General features: G+C 40.3%; 1 protein-coding gene across 1 annotated transcript in view; it reads right to left on the reverse strand.

The window, feature by feature from the left end:
* The window catches only part of USH2A (usherin), a 538,690-nt gene that overhangs the window by 396,992 nt on the left and 123,492 nt on the right, over nucleotides 1-18,206 (reverse strand). The window contains exons 15-17 of the mRNA XM_066379924.1: nucleotides 11,052-11,215; nucleotides 3,692-3,850; nucleotides 16-510 (exon numbers count right to left, since the gene is read on the reverse strand). Of these exons, the coding sequence (XP_066236021.1) occupies nucleotides 16-510; nucleotides 3,692-3,850; nucleotides 11,052-11,215 (818 nt within the window). The remainder of the gene's footprint in view (nucleotides 1-15; nucleotides 511-3,691; nucleotides 3,851-11,051; nucleotides 11,216-18,206) is intronic.

Below are 18,206 nucleotides of genomic sequence, written 5' to 3' on the forward strand. Positions count from 1 at the left end.
GCCTTGTGTTCCTACCGTTTGGTTCCATGGGCGGAGACCACGCTGCATAGAGTTCTGTGGCACTGATCTTCCGCACTGTGGGGGGACCAAACCTTCGGGGAGGCGCCTGGGCTGTGGTCACTGCTACAGGCGAGCTGTGCAAACATCCCCCATCAGTGCACGCCTGCACAGAAAAATGGTACTTGGTGAATGGGACCAGATTCCAGATGGTCGCAGAGGTTTCGTGACCTTCACGAGGATCACATGGACGAACATCATTGGCAGGAGCACAGGACACAATGTATCTCTCTATAGGACCTGCATGATCTGAGGGTGCAGTCCAGGTGAGGGTTACAGAGTCAGAGCCGACAGGAATGATATAACTTAAGTTCAAGCTTCCCTCAGGGACCCCTGGCTTCGTCCTGAAGGTGACAGTGGCACTCCTTGTGGAACCGTGCACATTGGTGGTCTCGAGGGAATAGGAATATGGGGTGTATGGCAACAGGGCCGTGTCTGAGAAGTACTGGATATCTGAAATGAAAAGAAGATAAAAAAGAAGAAGAAAATAACTACGTTCTATAAAATTGGTAAGAAATGTTTTCCTAATCTATAACTTAACTACATAAACTACACCAATCCGCTCTCCGTGAACAGCTAGCATATTTGAGTGCTTACAGAAGAATAGGTAGGGATCCAGAGTCTGGTTTTAATTCACAGTTTCTTGGCTTCCTGACTGATGAGGATGCTTTCTTGAGAGCCAGAAAGCCTACGATGGGAACTTCTGGGACTGGGACAAGATTATCTTTCAGCCTTGGGAGGGCCAGTGGTTGAATCAAAGTAATGGAAGACAAATCCCAGGAAGTTCCTGGAACCTAGGGGCAGCTGACTATCTCCCTCCTTGTCGCATTTCAAACGAGAAATGATTTAACTAATTGTGAATTTGGGGGGAATAAAGCAAAGCAGGCATCTATCAGTCCACCAATTCTTCTATTAATAGAGATAATTTTTATTTTAAATTCCTATCTCCCTGATCCATATGCCTGGTTTCTCTTTCAGTTTCAAACTCAGGTAAGAAAAGAAATAATGTGATGTACTGGCCACTCTTAAAATGTCAATACTATTAAAAGAGTGTAATATCCCGTGATAGCTGTGCTCATCACACCCATGACACAGAAAACACCTATGAGCAACCCAGACTGGAACTGCAGGGAAGATCATATTAGGTGCTAATTATGTATACTTCCCAACATGCTAACCTGACTTCTACACCTTTTGCTTCTACTTTTGAAAGTTTATGAGTATGCTAATAAGTGAAATTTTATTTAGGAATACCACTGACTATATCTTAACTTATTATTTTAAAAGTTTAAGGTCCGCCTGGTGAGCTCAGTTGGTTAGAGCATTGTCCAGACATGCTGAGGTTGTGGGTTCAATCCCTGGTCAGGGTGCATATAAGAATCAATCAATGAATACATAAATAAGTAGAACAATCAATCAATGTCTCACTCACTCACTCTCTCTCTCTCCCTCTTCCCTTCTTTCTAAAAATATTATTTAAAATGTTAATTCAGAGACTTTCACATTATCCCATCAGTATTAGCCTGCTATTTCTAATAACCAATAATCAGCAAGCTCTAAAGATGATATTATAACAGTTGTCATGACATTTGGTTGGAAACAACTGACCTACAGAGTCCCATAGTGCACCAGACCAGCTAGGAAAAGTTTTTATTGTAACAAAGAAGTCTATAAATGGTCTCAACCAAATGATCAAACTTGCTTGGAAGACAACACTATTAATTTACTTTGAAAAGTTCAGTGACTCTCCACCTATAATTCTAAATGCCTTTATTTAACCCAAAGACTTGTGTTCATCCGACTGAATATAAGTACTGTTTCCTTTGCATATTACACATGCTATTCAAACGCTGGAAATAGAATAATAAACATGAGGATATTATTAGATGAGATCGGGCGCGTTCAGGGTGGTATGGCCGTAGACACATGAGGATATTATTAGACTGATACAAAGTTCTGACAGCATTAACCAATTGTTCTTACTGTTTAAATGCCATCATGCAGATAATTTTCACATCATTAATTATAGTGACTGTCAAGAAATTCCAGAAGTGGCATTTTTTCATGAAAAATAAGGTTTTAGGAAATAATACCTTGTATAACAGGATTACATAAATGTCTGATTAGTGAGTGAGCACACATTTATTATGTAGGAAACTGTTATTTGGAGTCTATATTAGTGCAATCATGAAAAAGAGCCAGAATGTTATACTCACCTGCAATGTTCTATAAAACAGATCACAATACATTACTGTGAAAAAATGCCTCTGGACTAAAGGGTATAAGGGAAGTTTAATTTCATTATTGAATTAAGCTGAATGGAAGACTGGGCAACCTTAATTCACTACTTCAGAAATAATTCAAGCAGTGGTATTGTCATCTTCAAAATCGCTTTCAATATATTTATAACTATCTCTTCGCCTAACACAAAAGTTTAAGAGTCAGGACACCTGGATCATGCTGATATTTGGAAGAAAATTAACATTCTAGTAGCAAGTTTTTAGGATGCTTTGCCAACTTGGCAGATGTAGACAGATGTTCATTTTCCTTTGCAATCTGCATCATGAAACTCAGGGTTTTCATTAACTTCCAAGAAGACTAGGAATATTGAAGAGACATTTAGATTTATCAGAATGTGCTGGATATTATAATGCAGGTAACAAGTCACTCAAAATGAGGTGTAACATGTAACCTGTGACACTACATGCAACAAAAATCTATACGCTATACAGAAGTTTTAAAACCAATCAGTTTGTTAAAAAAAGGAACCCTCCTAATCATTTTGAGGAAGATTATGGACATTTACTATTTCTTCATAGCTTTGTATAGTTTTCTAACTAATTAAGCATGTTAAACTAGAATTTGGAAAATTGGGCATTAAACAAAGAGAACAAAATGGAAATAATTTGGCATCACTTTTCCTGTGTGTCTTAAACTAGTTCCTTAAAGTAGTTTGTAGCTAAGCATGACTGGAAGCAAACAGCAGAGAAGACAGCTTTGGAAGAAAAGAAAATGTTCTGTTTTCATTGTGTCTTCAGGGAAACTCTATCTACAACATATGAGTAAGTATTTTTTAAAGACAATGTATCTCAACAGCTTGAATTCAATGAAATCCTTTAAAATCTTCATAAAGATTACATACGTAAAGACAGTGTTCATTAAGAAAAATTTCCTAAAACAAATTTGCTAAGTCAAATTGTATGCAAAGGGGTTAGGTTTTTCTTTTCTTTTCTACACACACACACACACACACACACACACACACACACACACACACGTATGTATGTATCTTAACAATCTTTCCTGCATGAAAAGTTGTAACAATAACCTACAGAGACATGTAAGCAGTTTATGTAAATTCAAGCACCTTCACATCCTCATCAATGTTAGGCAGGTCTTTTTTTTCTTTTCATCTTTGAGAATTTAATAAGCATTAGCAGCTTCTCAAATAAGAAACAGCTAAGGATTGCATTTCTTTCCATACTGGTGAGATTTGTAATTCTCTCTCTGCTTGAAACATTCTGGGCTAGACAGAGGAAGCCACTGCCACATTTATCCTCAGTGTCAAAGAATGTAACTAATGTATTGATTCTCAGAATAGTCCACCTTTCCATTACCAAACCTTTGAACTCACTGTATGGGTGCTGATCTTCAGCTGTGTAGATTTCAGAACTGTCCCTGGATAAGCGGTAGGTGAGCCAGTGGGCATTGGGAGAGTCAGGGGGACTCCAGGAGAGATTGATAGCAGAAGAACTTTGAACTTGTCCTCTGGGTGGAGGTTGCTGGGATGGAGCTAAATGACAATGGAGAGAGCATTTATTAGCAAAGATAATCAATAAGCACACAAGTAAACTGAATTAAGACATCCAGCAAAGAAGTCTTTGGGATTCAGGATCACTTTGTCATGGAGACATGTGGTTGACCAAGACATTAATAAACAAAGGGTAGATATCATGAATTTCTAAAACAAAGCTTTGTATCTGTAGGCATAAAACAAATCTGTAGGTCAATGCAGATAATGTAAATATCATTGGAGGATAAAAAACACACAAAACATTTTCAGCACTTTTTTTTGAAAAGGAATTATTCAAGGATGCATAACACTTATTTTCTATTAAATAATTTAACATTTGACATAAATAAGATCCACTGACACTTGAAATTTAAGTAGGCATGATTTGGGAATTTTTGAAAGGAAGTTTTTCATTGCATTAAGCACAATGACTCATCCTGCTTCACAGAGCTCAGTGTAAGAAAGGCTAACTAACAGTAGGTCATTCAAATAGCTACGGAGGTTATGAATGCTAAATAGTCCAAACATTATCAGGAAGCACTTTGAATACACTCTGGGAATACACTAGCACATGTTACAGGGGCTATGACGGTTGGAGAAGAACGATCACTTCTGTCGTAGAAGTGCTTCGTATAATACATGTGCCTTGAAAACACTGTTATCTCTACACATCTTCCTTACTTGCCCTAATTTTGAAAGTAAACCTTCACCCCCCCCGCAAACATAAAGGGGAAAAACAACGTCTAACTACTTTTTTTTTTTTTTGTATTTTTCTGAAGCTGGAAATGGGGAGAGACAGTCAGACAGACTCCCGCATGCGCCCGACCAGGATCCACCCGGCACGCCCACCAGGGGGTGACTCTCTGCCCACCAGGGGGCGATGCTCTGCCCCTCCGGGGCATCGCTCTGTTGCAACCAGAGCCACTCTAGCGCCTGGGGCAGAGGCCAAGGAGCCATCCCCAGCGCCCGGGCCATCTTTGCTCCAATGGAGTCTCGGCTGCGGGAGGGGAAGAGAGAGAGGCAGAGAGGAAGGAGAGGGGGAGGGGTGGAGAAGCAGATGGGCGCTTCTCCTGTGTGCCCTGGGCAGGAATCCAACCCGGGACTTTTGCACGCCAGGCCTACGCTCTACCACTGAGCCAACCGGCCAAGGCCAAACAATGTCTAACTACTTTTTAAGGACCTTCAACTCTGATTGTATTTACCTGCTTCTGGTTTAAATTCCAACCATTTAGAGAACCACAACCTATTCAAATTTTTTCATTAAATAAGATGTCGAAGATACATGCTGCTGTGTTACCTTATTTTTTAAAACCATTAATCTTTTTAAGAAAGTTTAAAAAGCCATGTACAGAAATGAATCAAATGATTATCCATATTTTTATATGAAATACCTGTAGTCCAGTCAGAGTTTCAGCAGAAAAGAGAGAGCATATTCAAACTAAGTAATGTAATAATGACCATTATAAAGAAACTACTTTCAAAAGGCCAGGAAGAATCTAAGGAAACCAAAAGAAATGCATGGACTTCTCGGGTGTGGTAACAGCTGAGCTCTTTTACTGTGTATGCCAAGGGTCTCTAAGACCACTTCCAGGGAACCTGAACTCACAGAGCTGACTCATCAGATAGTTCTACCCATGGCTAGTACAGTGTGTCCATAAAGTCATGGTGCACTTTTGACTGGTCACAGGAAAGCAACAAAAGACAATAGAAATGTGAAATCTGCACCAAATAAAAGGAAAACTCTCCCAGTTTCATACCTATTCAGCGCAGTTCGATGTGGGCTCATGCACAGATTTTTTAGGACTCCTTAGGTAGCTATCCCATATAGCCTCTACAGACTCCTCACTGACTGATGGCCTATCAGAACGGGGTTTCTCCACCAAACTGCTGGTTTCCTTCAACTGTTATCCCACTGAGTAATGTTATTCTTATGTGGTGGTGCTTCGTTATAAACGCGCCAATATTCACGTTGCACTTTGGTCACGGATTTGAATTTAGCGAGCCACAGAACTTTCCTCTGTACCATCCACATCTCGACTGGCATGGCCATGGGCTGCTCCGCTGTATACATGGTGTTATGTCATCATCTGTGCATGCACACATGCTGCCACATCATCCTACAGAAACTGGGAGAGTTTTCCTTTTATTTGGTGCAGATTTCACATTTCTATCATCTTTTGTTTTCTTTCCTGTGTCCGGTCAAAAGTGCACCATGACTTTATGGACACACTGTATTTTTTCCAGCAAAAATGATGCAAAGTACAGTCAGCAAACAGAAAGATACATGGGTGAGTTCCCAGGAAACCATCCCCTTCCAGTGATGTAGGCTATGCTTAACTCCCCCAGCTATGTGCTGTGCAAACCCCTGCTCATTGTACCCAGCCAGGAAGTCCATTAGAAACTCAATGCCCAACGTGTATATCGGGGGGCTGTTCTTACTGACCACCTCTGTCTACATGAACAGCCCTCTCCCCAATTCCAGACCCCAGGAGGAAAACATGTGTTAAACATACTCCATTTGGCTGAACAAAATTTAAGGGACAATGAGACACTCTTATCGGCTTGGGGGATGGCGGGAACCATCACAAAATTCAAGTTTCCAGATGCCAGCCAAAGGCCAACTTTGTACAGAGTTCTTCCTAAAGATAAGCAGTGTGAATTTTCTCTTACACACTATGTCTAGCTTGATGGGGCTCAGCACTGCGGGACAAAAAACTGTTTGAAGATCACTTGGCAGGGGCTAGAACACTCATATTGCAATACAGCCTGCTCAAGGCCACTCCTACACTGAAACCAGAAACTGAGTGCTCAATCTTCTCACTCCCTTTTCCAATAGCCCTCCAGATGACTGGCAGGTTCCTGGTAGGAGCTGCAGCCAACTGTAAGTCAGAAGGTTAGAGAGCTGACCAATGCCGACCACACACCATCTCAGAAGACAGAGCAGGGTGGGGAATATGGCATAGTAATGTAAAGTTATCCTGCCCATCAGCTGAAGACTTTCAACTCAGAAAGAATACATGAAAATATATTTCTAAACACCTTATATTTTCAAATTCATGGATTTTCCCTAATTGATATGGTCACTTTGATTGGTTGAACACGGGCAGTACATTTGATCTTGCAGTAAATTTTAATTTAGGGCTCTAAATCCTGTTGGTTCTGCTGAGACTACAAAGATCTTAAACTGTCTCATGTAGGAGCACATTTTAAGAACCTTGCAAGCAGGGCAATTTAATATGTTTTTAGTGATTGTTAGACTCTGCATGCTCTCTGGAACTCAACCGATTTTAGGTTTTAAGCATTCAAAACTGATCTTCATAATACTTTCAAAGACAGTGCTATATTTTCAGAATGACTGAATAGAGATGCTGCAGTCCCATGTCAGAAGGTATTGAAAATGAGTCACCTCACATGAAAATTTTCTTGGTGACACACACACAAATACACACATGTGTGTTGTCAGACAATTAAAGTGAATCACTCATGATGAATATTTCCCCACAATTGTGTCCAGGCTTAGAGTATAAACATTTTCATAGGCCCTGGCCAGTTAGCTCAGTGGTAGAGTGCTGGCCCGGTGTATGGAAGTCCCGAGTTCAATTCCCAGTCAGGGCACATAGAAGATGTGCCCATCTTCTTCTCCTCTCTTCCCCCCTTGCTTCTCTCTGTCTCTCTCTCTTCCCCTCTTCCCTTCCTATAGCCATGGCTCAATTGGAGTGAGTTGGCTCTGAGTGCTGAGGATGGATCCATAGTCTCTGTCTTAGGTGCTAGGAAAGGCTCAATTGCTGAGAAACAGAGCAACACCCCAGATAGGCAGAGCCCTAGTGGGCTTTCTGGGTGGATTCTGGTCAGGGTGCATGAGGGAGTCTGTCTCTGCCTCCCCTCCTCTCACTGAATAAAAAAGAAAAGAAAAAAAAAAAGAAAATTTTCATAGATCTGAATGTTTAAATGGTCTAATACTACTCTAAGAATAAATATGAAATCCTTGGCATGAGATAATTTAAGCCCCTTCTTTATGTGCTAAAAGAAGACTTCTGAGAAAATAATCACATCTTCATTCATCAAAATTGCCAGGAATGGTCTCTGCATAGGCCAGACTCTTGCTGAAGGAAGGAAAGTTTAACACAGTGGCCACATCCATCTGTCTAGGAGTCAGGAGCTTTAATCATGGCTTTGGCACTTGGGTGTTTGTCTGTTGTCACATTTCAATGCGGCTCCCTGAACTTTTCTGCACATCTAGTAAGAGGATGATAATGTTTACTTCTCGAGGGGTATTAACGTTTAAGGGGTACAGAGTTTCAGTTTCACAAAAAGAGACAAAGAGATGGTTACATATAGTAATAGGTGTATAACATTGGAAATGCATTTAATATCATTGAAATGTACACTTAAAAATGGTCCATATAGTAAATTTTGTTATGCAGGCTTTACCATAATAAAAAATATTTCTTTAAAAAAATGAGAGCTATAAAAGCCTCTTTGATAAGTTGGAACAAAGGAAAAAATGTGAACAATAAAAAGAAGGATAGGTAAGCAAGGATAAACACACAAGTGAGTATAGACCGGAGTGTCAAAAAAGACTTAAACACAAATGATCTCTAAATAGTTAACATGTATGCAATAGTAATTAAATAATAAATATCTCTGCATGTGTGAACATATATATATGTGAGTTAGGTTTATAGCCAGAAGTCTAAGGCACACTGGAATATCACTCACTAGGAAAGTACAGAGAAAAGTAGGACTAGTAAATACCTGTTTTCTTTATGTCCCTCCTATCAAAGGAAATCACTATTATTTTGAAAGCATGAGACAAATATTGATATGGAAGAAATGAAACACCGAACAAGAAGGCATATTATCATTAAGGGTCTAACTACTTCATTTCAAATCAAATGAATTCTTCTTCACCCTGAAAATTATATCTTAGGATCCCTATCCCAAAATTCCCATCATTAAAACAAACCAAAAAAAAAGAACCACAGATGCTGTTGCTAAACTATTGTCAGTGGTGTCTAAGGAAATAGAAAAGATAATAGTTATAATTCCCATGGCACCCAAACTGTGGAGAAAAAGGGGGAATTCTAATTCTCAAGAAAAAACAAATTCTGGACATTGCAGGACAGAGAGAAAAACTCAAGCCAGAGGTAGTTCACAGTTTCAACAATAGATAGCACTACGTTCCTTTCAATAGCATCATATCCTGGTGAGGCTGGTCTTTCTGGCCGTTGTTGCTAGGATGAAAAGCAAGGACCACGGGGCCATCGAGGAGGAATGGGAGAAAAAGCAAGTTCCCTTCTCACGTGTCTCAGTTAGCAATTTTCTGAGCTCTACTTTCAATGTTACAAGCTCCTCTGAAGATAGAAATCCTGTCTAATTTTTTTTTAATGCATGACCTCTGCTGATACTGAGCTTCTAACCTGGCACCGTGTGTTGTAAGTTTTCTTAAACACAAACCTAAAACAGGAGCACCACCACTGCAGCAGAGGGCTGAAGGCAGAGGTGCTCAGTACTAAGGAGCATGGTTTTAAAGAGAGAAATTAAAATGAGGATATCCAGGGAAGAATAATTAGAAATATGAAGGTTCTTGAAATTGTTAAAGTTGGAAGCATTTGAAAAAAAAGATCAAGAATGTTTAGCTCAGAGAAGAAAAGACTATAATGTAACATGTCTTCCACTTCTAAGAAAAGTAGGCCAGGTTCCCAGCGACCAGACTATTCAGTTTTGCCTCAGGTGTAATTCCTAGACCATGTCTCCGGAACAAGAAGAGGTAGCAAAAGAAGTGGGGCCGATGCCAAACTTTTCACACAAAATCCACGGCAGGACCAATCAAAAGTCATTGAGATTTGGTAAGCTGTACGTAAGGTGGTCACAGTTCTGTATAAAAGATGAGCTGCAACTCACCTCCCAGGAAATCCTCTGGAATTTTTGTTGCATACTAATCAATCGATTGAAGAGCTACTTGATGAACAGCAAATATTAACTGAACGCCAAATGAAAACCAGGTTCGTGTAGAATCTGGGCAGTTGATGCATGGGCAGTTACGATGGTCCGATTTCAAGAGTAGCATCAACATCTACAGTTTCACTTATACTAAGATCCAAAGGTACCCACGAAGCGTGGGTTACTGAAGATAATCTTCACAGGTACAAAATCTAAATATATCTTGATCATTAGCTACGCCCTGCCTTTCACTGACTCAGAATCCAGTACAGTTGCTGTGGAGCCCAATATTTTGTCGCTTATCCTCCCTTCCATAAATATCCATAGCACAGTCACAGGCCTGCTTGCCGATGACCAATTGTCCTGAGCGGTGGCATTTCCTAGTGCTGTGACTCATGGCCATATCAGGGCACCCTAAGGAGGACATGCATTGTGCAATATGTTGCACAGGGCTCCTTCCTACATGTTTTCCAGCAGGCATTGCTTAGGAGTTCTAAGAATGACAAGGATATATGATGCTGAAACAAATATAAAGAAATCATCAGTATGTTCTGAGAGTGTAGGGCTGCAGGTGACCTTGTGGAGTTAACTCAAGAAACCGGAAAGTGTTGTTGAGAGGTCGAAAGAGTTAATATAGAATCTTTGGCACCCAAGAGTTAAAACTAAGAATGTGAGCGACGTTTATAAAGCTAATGCAAGGGGAAAAGGCAGAAAGAAAGGTATATCCAATAGAGGAGTCAGTAATGTGCTGTGAGAAGTAAGGGTAGTGATGATTTCTACCATATCAATAAACAACCAATAGTTGCATAGTGTCCATAAAATTTGTAGGATAGAAGACATGAAAATCATCATAAAGCATAAATCTTCCATTTGTTGTAGAAAATCGCCTGGGAATGTTGTTGCGTGGTGGTGTGACTATTCATGTGGCTTAAGCAGTAATGTCCTGATTTTTCCACTGAAAGTCCCTTAATCTGGGGAAAACCAGAACTTTGGTCAACTTCTTAGTGATACTATTTCAACCACCCACTGTATGTTTCCCACTAGTAATATAACCACACCATCATCTTCACAACCTAATCGAGGAGAAAGGACGCGAGTTTCATTCATTCAGTGTGATTTCTTTGTTTATTTCTCACCTAAATTCTCTCCCTTGTACCTGAGCCTTTCTGACGGGTTCCCAATGGAGAGAGAGATGGATGGACCCTCTTGCCCACATGCCAGTCCTTCGTACCCCAGCTCTGGGCCAGAGTTCACTTACTTTTGCTGCAGCCCAACAGGTTGTTGACATCCAAGTGGCTGGCGTCGGGAACGCAAGCATCACACTTGGGGCCAGTGACAAATTGTTTACAGAAACACTGGCCTGTGACCAGGTGACAGGTTTCATTCAAGGCTCCTGCAAGATGACAAGTGCAAGGCTGACATCTGAAAAGAAGAGAAATACACCATCAGAGTACAATGTTGCCATTAAGAATGCACAGCTTATGTCAGGTACATCTACTGGTAACATCATAGGACAATAGGGTCTGTTTTAGCCCCTCCTTGAGCTGAAAAGGATTCTTGAGTCAAACACGAACCAAACAAAACCTTTATCAAAATTCTGTTTATGATAAACCTCTAAGAAGCCTTCTCTTTGTAAATGCATTAATGGCAAAAAAAAAAAGTGTTACTTTTGCTTTTTTAACATGCCAAAAATACAGCTTATGGATTATTTTGAAACCAGTTATTCAATTAAGAATACTGTGAATTTTGCTTTTTCAGAAATGCAGTTTTCCTGACATAAAAATTAAGAACTGTCAAAATTATCTTTTTAAGTATCTACCAAGTTGTGAAATAGAAAACTGGATGTGATAACCATTGTTTCTCCTAAAAATCTTGAAATTCTATATTTAGTTTTACAAAGATGAAACTTCACTAATAGTTTGGGAAAGAGGTGTTCTAATACTGATGATGCCTTAATACGTTATATATTTGACTTTCTTTATTTTATGCACTAAACTCCCTTAACTGGAATGTTTGGAGCACAGAGCATTATTCTGATCAATGAGAAGATGCTAGTGATGGCTCTGGTTGGTTGGCTCAGTGGTAGAGCGACAGCCCAGCATGTGGATGTCCCAGGTTCGAATCCTGGTCAAAGCACACAGGAGATGCAACCATTGCTTCTCCACACCTCCCGCTTTTTCTTCTTTCTCTCTCTCTTTTCCCCTCCTGCAGCCATTGGTTTGAGCACACACAGCCCCAGGCACTGAGGATGGCTCCATGAAGCCTCCACCTCAGGCACTAAAAATAGCTCAGTTGCAATCATGGTGCCAGATGGGCAAAGCATCGGCTCCAGACAGGGTAGGGGAGAGGTGTGCCAGGTGGATCCTGGTCAGGGCACATGCAGGAGTCTGTCTCTATATTTCTTCTACTTTCACTTGGAAAAGAAGGAAGAAAAATGCTAGTGATATAAATATAATGGGAAGATGTCCCTTCAATTTACAGTTCTTGGACCCAAAGTTACTTATAAAAATCACTGCTCTGGCATTCTGCTACATCAAAAAATAAAACCTATTTCTTCCGAGTGGATTGTTCAAACTCTTCACCTGTGACAACGTTACTGATTGGGATGAGCCACTTTGGTGCCATAAAGTATGAGAGGAGCAAAAATAGCACACGTCAGAAGGCCACCCACACGTAACATGGACTGTCCATATAGTATATTTAATAAGAGCATTATGGATTCACCCACGTTTTCCAATAAAGATGCTGGCTGAATAGAGTTACTTTATCCACTGCCACTTTCATGGTGAGATCTTTTGGGTAATCATTCAACACCCTTAAAAAGGCTGATAAAAGCTATGGCTGCTAAATAAACCGCAAATTTGTTTTATGGACTAATGTCACCAAGGGAATAAACAAAGCACGGTTTCTCTTGAAAACCACTGTACTGTAGTTTGCCCTTTGATGTCACGATAAAAGGACATTTTTTCCCCTCTTACAAACAACTATATGAAGTCCTTTATGTATAGACATTGCATCAGAACGCCATTTCAAATAGCTGGTTTAGCCTACTTAAAAGTATCAGAGCTGAAGAAAATTATTCATTGAAATTAAAATGGAATTACAGAAGCAACAAAATATTTAATTTACTCTTAATTTCATTATATGCTGCTACTTAGAGTACACTGTTTGCAAGCTTTTTATGCCAGATTGGTAAGAAAAAAGCAGTAAGAGGCACGGTTTCCCAGTGTATATATTTATCACCACACCACTCATGAATAAGTGCCTCTTGAGTATTTCAGTTTTTATTAGCATTCATTCATGAGACAATCACACTTATTTTATACACAGTACATTCAGAGTAACCATTTCCAGTGTATAACATAATTCCTTTCCTTGATGCTATTCAACTCCCTCCCAGCTGCACGCTTCACTCTAAGTCAGCTCTGTCAGTATCCATGGGGCATTACGTTCTGAATCTAAGTGGAATAAATAAATTGTTCCTTAGGAAGGCATGCCGTGTTTTGAGTAATTAAATGTGACTATTCCTGATTTTATAGTCTCTTATGCAAGCCATTGTTATATCTAACTTATCAGGCTTGTTATAATTGCTTGACTTTAGTAAGAGGAAGTTTTATCAGAATGAAGTTCACAAGAGACTTTGCTGAATATTATCATGTGTTTCTAGCCCAGAGGACACTGGGGATAATTCTGTAATTAAGGCTTAAGTAAAATGATTCTTGTAAATTTTTCAGCCACTCAAATATGATTTTCAACATTTCTAAGACTCTTTAGCAAATAAGCTACAAGTTCGATGTGATTTTATAAGTCACCACGCCTCAAGAGAACCTCCTAAATGAAATATATGTCACGTTTATTAAAACAGAATTATACATAATAAAGGAAAAGACATTTTAAGCTTTGCATGAGAACAGCAAACTAAGATGGACTGCAATATTGATTTTGTCAGGATAAATGGTTTTTGTAATATTAATATAAAGAAACCTTTATTACACAGACTCTCCTGGTAGAGCCAAAGCTCTCCCACAATCTGTTTAAAATCTTCATTTTTCATCCTTATGGGAAAACCTCACTTGCTAAATGGATTTCATAAAGAGTAATCTGTCAAGATTTATACAGATAAACAATTTGTGATGTTTATTGACCAGTTCATTACGATAAACAAAGCAGGGGGAAGGCAGCGCTCACCTCTGAGCGTGCTCCGCTATAACAGTTCCGCTCTGGCCTCGGCATCGGCGGGGCACAATGGGAAAGACATTAATTGGCCTCTGTCTCTTAGATCATGAATCTCATCTATTTTACTTTCCAGGGAGCCCCTTCCCGTTGGGCAAACAATAACAGCAGGAGGTATCCTACTTCTTCCTGTTGCAGAAACATCACTATTAATAAGGGGAGTGTGTTTCAATAATGCATTTCATTGTCAGGGACTTCATCATCTGAGGAAGAGCTACTTTACCAGGGCCAGGGACCTAGTCCTGGGTCCAGGTCACTTTATTGGCATTGTTCTTTGGATGCCTCTCATCTGTTGGGGGCCTCTGCTCATGGGTACCATCTAAATGTATAGAATGACATTAAAAATAGCATTCATTGAAAGCCAATTATGTTCCAGGGCTGGAATCGCACTGGAGTCATAAATATGAGTAAGACAGAGCTGCCCCTGTCTTCAAGGAGGTCATAGTCTAATGAGAAATGATAATTTAAAAAAATAAAAAGACTATTGATAAAGATGGCCCTGGCTGGTTGGCTCAGTGGTAGAGCATCTGCTTGGCATGTAGAAGTCCCAGGTTTGATTCCCAGTCAGGGCACACAAGAGAAGCAACCATCTGCTTCTCTACCCCCTTTCCCTTCTCTTTCTCTCTCTCTCTCTCTCTCTCTTTTCTCCTCCCACAGCCATGGCTCGATTGGTTTGAGCAAATTGGCCCCAGATGCTGAGGATGGCTCCATGGCTTTGCCTCAGGTGCTAAAAATAGCTGGGTTGCCTAGCAACAGAGTGGCAGCCCCAGATGGGCAGAGTATCACTGGTAATAATTAATGATTATTGATTATAGAACTGAAAGAGGCTTCAAGATGAGTTGGAGAAATGGGACAAAGATCTTTCTTCCATTCCCAGCACAAAGACTAGCACACAATAAGGGTTTAATATGTTGTGTTGAATGAAGGACAACTTAGCTGTTCAGAGCCCTTTTTGATGGGCATAGCCATTCTCCTGGCTAACCTGTCCGCTAAGGAAGAGACCCCTTTTCTTGAAGGGTTGGCCATCTTCTCAGATTCCCTAAGGCCAGAGGTATTCCCATTTGAGTCCTCTTATACAGGCCCCATGAATGCTACAGAGCCCCCTGGAGGACTCTGGTGTTCCCCTGGGTAAGAGTCTGTTTTATTTCCACAGTGGAGGTGCAGTTTCATTGAGGTTCTTAGCATCTCCTACATCACGGCCAACCGACAGCACCGAGTTCTCTCGCAAATTATAGCAGAGGAATGTGCGGCTTACAGATCCTCCTTGTAGGAGCTGAAAGCCATGCCAACATGACCTGTGGCCTGCTTTGGCCCCAGGCATAAGGCAAGATGACACTGTGGCCTTCCCAAGCGGAGACCTCTCATGTCCTTGCACACCTCTGCTGTCTTTCTGGGGACTCTGCTCCCACCTGTGACCAAGCCCTCTCTGCTTCTGATGGGACATACTCACCTGTGGTCCCACCTATTCCATCACCTAGACAGCAGCAAGCTGTCCGAGGGGCTCGTTGATGTCACTGATGAACATGAACTGTGACACACACAGCCCAACTGTCCCACAATCACACCATGAAAAGAAATAAGTGGACAGGGAAGTCATCAGCTTCTGTTAGAAGTCATTGACCTCGTTCTCAGAGCAAAGTCCAATGGGCATTGGTTGGAAATACACACACGAGAGGATTACCCGACCCACTCTCTGACCTAGGGATCAAATGGAGAAAGTTCGCAAAGCAAACAGAATCTGGTACGGAAAAATATTAATTTATTGTATGGTTTAGAAGTAGGAGCCTTGATATTCCCTAGCCAGCATAGACTCCAACTCCCCACTACCTGAGGACAATTACCGTTCAGCGTATGTCAGCTGGTAAGAGACAAGTAGTGATACATCAGGGCCCCTTGAGGCTTAAAAAAATAGAACTAATTAATACAGAGAGGAAAAGTCATTGGAGAGGAAATCTCTGGGGGTTGTGATGTATGGATGTTAAATTAAAAAAAATTTTAAAAAAAGGAGAACACCATACATTGGAGGGAGCCATCTTAGGGGCAGTGGGAAGGAAGAATCCTAGTTCCAAGTCAACTTGGGGGCAATGCCCGGGACCATGCCATCACATCTGGGTATCGACTACCAATGGAGGCGAGGGGAACGTGGCCCATTTTTGTCTCATTGTTTTGGGTTTAGACAAGTACAATATATTTTTTTTTCTTTATTGATTTTTCAGTGGGCAGACTATTATTTATTTATTTTTTGCTTCATTGTTTTCGATGCTGATTAAGTCATGTTTGCTTTATGTGTCAAAGGTAAATGAAGTGATTTTTTTTTTCGTTTTGCACTTGGATCAGCTTTTTAGAACAGATGCCCCCTTTCTGTGATAGGTCATGTTTGAGGAATGAGCCGCTTGGATGAGAACAGCTGAATGGTTTCCCAGCTTGTTAGCATTGTGTTTGGTGCATTTGTGTTGTTGTTGCTTTACGTTTAGGGGCAGAGCCAACTTTATTCATTTTGCCCTTGGGAGTACAAAAAAAAAAACAACAAAATGAACAAACAAACAAAAAAAAAACCTTTAAAAAATAAACCAAGAGAAAAATATAGGAAACATGGATAAGCACATTAAAGAGAATATGGAGAAGAAGAAAGGGTATTTGTAAGCTTCATGGAGGGGTTCAATAAGACCCCCTGAAAATATAAATGGAAAAAGCAGATGAGAAAAGCAGTTTATTTTCCAAGTCAGTGAAAAGATACCATGACAGTGGTATCTTTTCCTTGCTTAACAATAAAATACTTATAATCTATTGGAGCAGTTTGGAAATTAATACAATAAATTTATACTTGTAAGCACCTAACACAGTGTCTGGTTCAAGGTGCATTCAGTGATTTTAGTTTATTTTTCTACTTTTTGAAAAAAGTTTAACATCAGGGAATAAATGGTTATTTTCCTATATTGCATGTATACATACATGGACAAGTGATTTTTTTTTTTATTCAGGAAACAAAAATGCCTTATACAACATGCAATATATTTTAGCCATCTTTGTTCACATTTTCAAAATAACCGGTTACTATACATTCATAACAGCGACCAGGAGACAACAAAGAAACTTTAATAACCCTTAGGAAAGAACTGAAAAAAAACATAAAAAGAATAAACTCCATTTTTATCTCATCCCCATGATAAGCAAAAGTATAAACTCAAGCCATTCTCATTGTCACATTTTGAAATATCTTCCCCTCTGACTTTCTGGGCTAGAGGCTGTCTTTTGTAACGATCACCCATGTCAAAGTGGGAAGCGACAGCAGAATCCATCAGTGGGACAGAAGGGTCAACTCAAGGCACAGACACTCTGTATGACGGATGTAACTGATTAAGGGACATGGCTGCCTGCTTTCCTCTGACCCCCTCTGGCTGTGGGAGGCTTTGTCCTTTCTATCCTTTTCTAAGAAGCTACACCACAGATGGTGGCTCTCTTCGGGGACAGCCTCCACTCAGCACCAGAGCCAACCCTGTCCGATCTCCAGGGCACCCTGGGCCCCACTCACAAGTGGGTGGTGTAAACTTGAACAGTTATTATAAGGTTTACATGCTTTTCCCAAGATCATGGCGGCACGAAGTGGCATGAGACTTTTATATTTACTCTTGTAAGAGGTGAGGAACATAACGTAAAAAAATCAGTTCTGTGCCAGTTCTGTGAAGAATGGGAGGCATGAGGGACATCCACAGTGAAAACTCAAAGAGACAGCTCACTATAGGCCTCCAGGCCATGGGGAGAGCTGAACAGGTAGCACTATATCTGAGTGTCATTCACATGTAGGTATTGAGAAAAATCAATGACCTAAATATGAAAATTGAAGGGGCAGAATAAAGAGGAGTAATCAGCAAAAGAGATGGGAAAATGCATTATAGGAGTGAGATCCTGGAAGGCAGAGGAGGAGATAATTTTAAGGAACAGGGACAATATAGAATAATTGGCACATTGAAAACCCAGGAGTCATAAGATGCAACCATAAATAAATGTTGCTTTCATCTTTCACTGATCCTTTAGGTATGCTGCAAGGAGCAATGCCCCAGTTGGTCACCTGGCTATAAAGTGAGTCAGTTACATGGCTTTTCTGACCTTTCTTGAGTTATAGAAACTCCTATACTTATTTTAAATTACAAAGCAATAGTTCAACCAAAACTAGAGGCAT

This window comes from Saccopteryx leptura, chromosome 1, assembly GCF_036850995.1.
Source record: "Saccopteryx leptura isolate mSacLep1 chromosome 1, mSacLep1_pri_phased_curated, whole genome shotgun sequence".
Classification (NCBI taxonomy): Eukaryota; Metazoa; Chordata; class Mammalia; order Chiroptera; family Emballonuridae; genus Saccopteryx; species Saccopteryx leptura.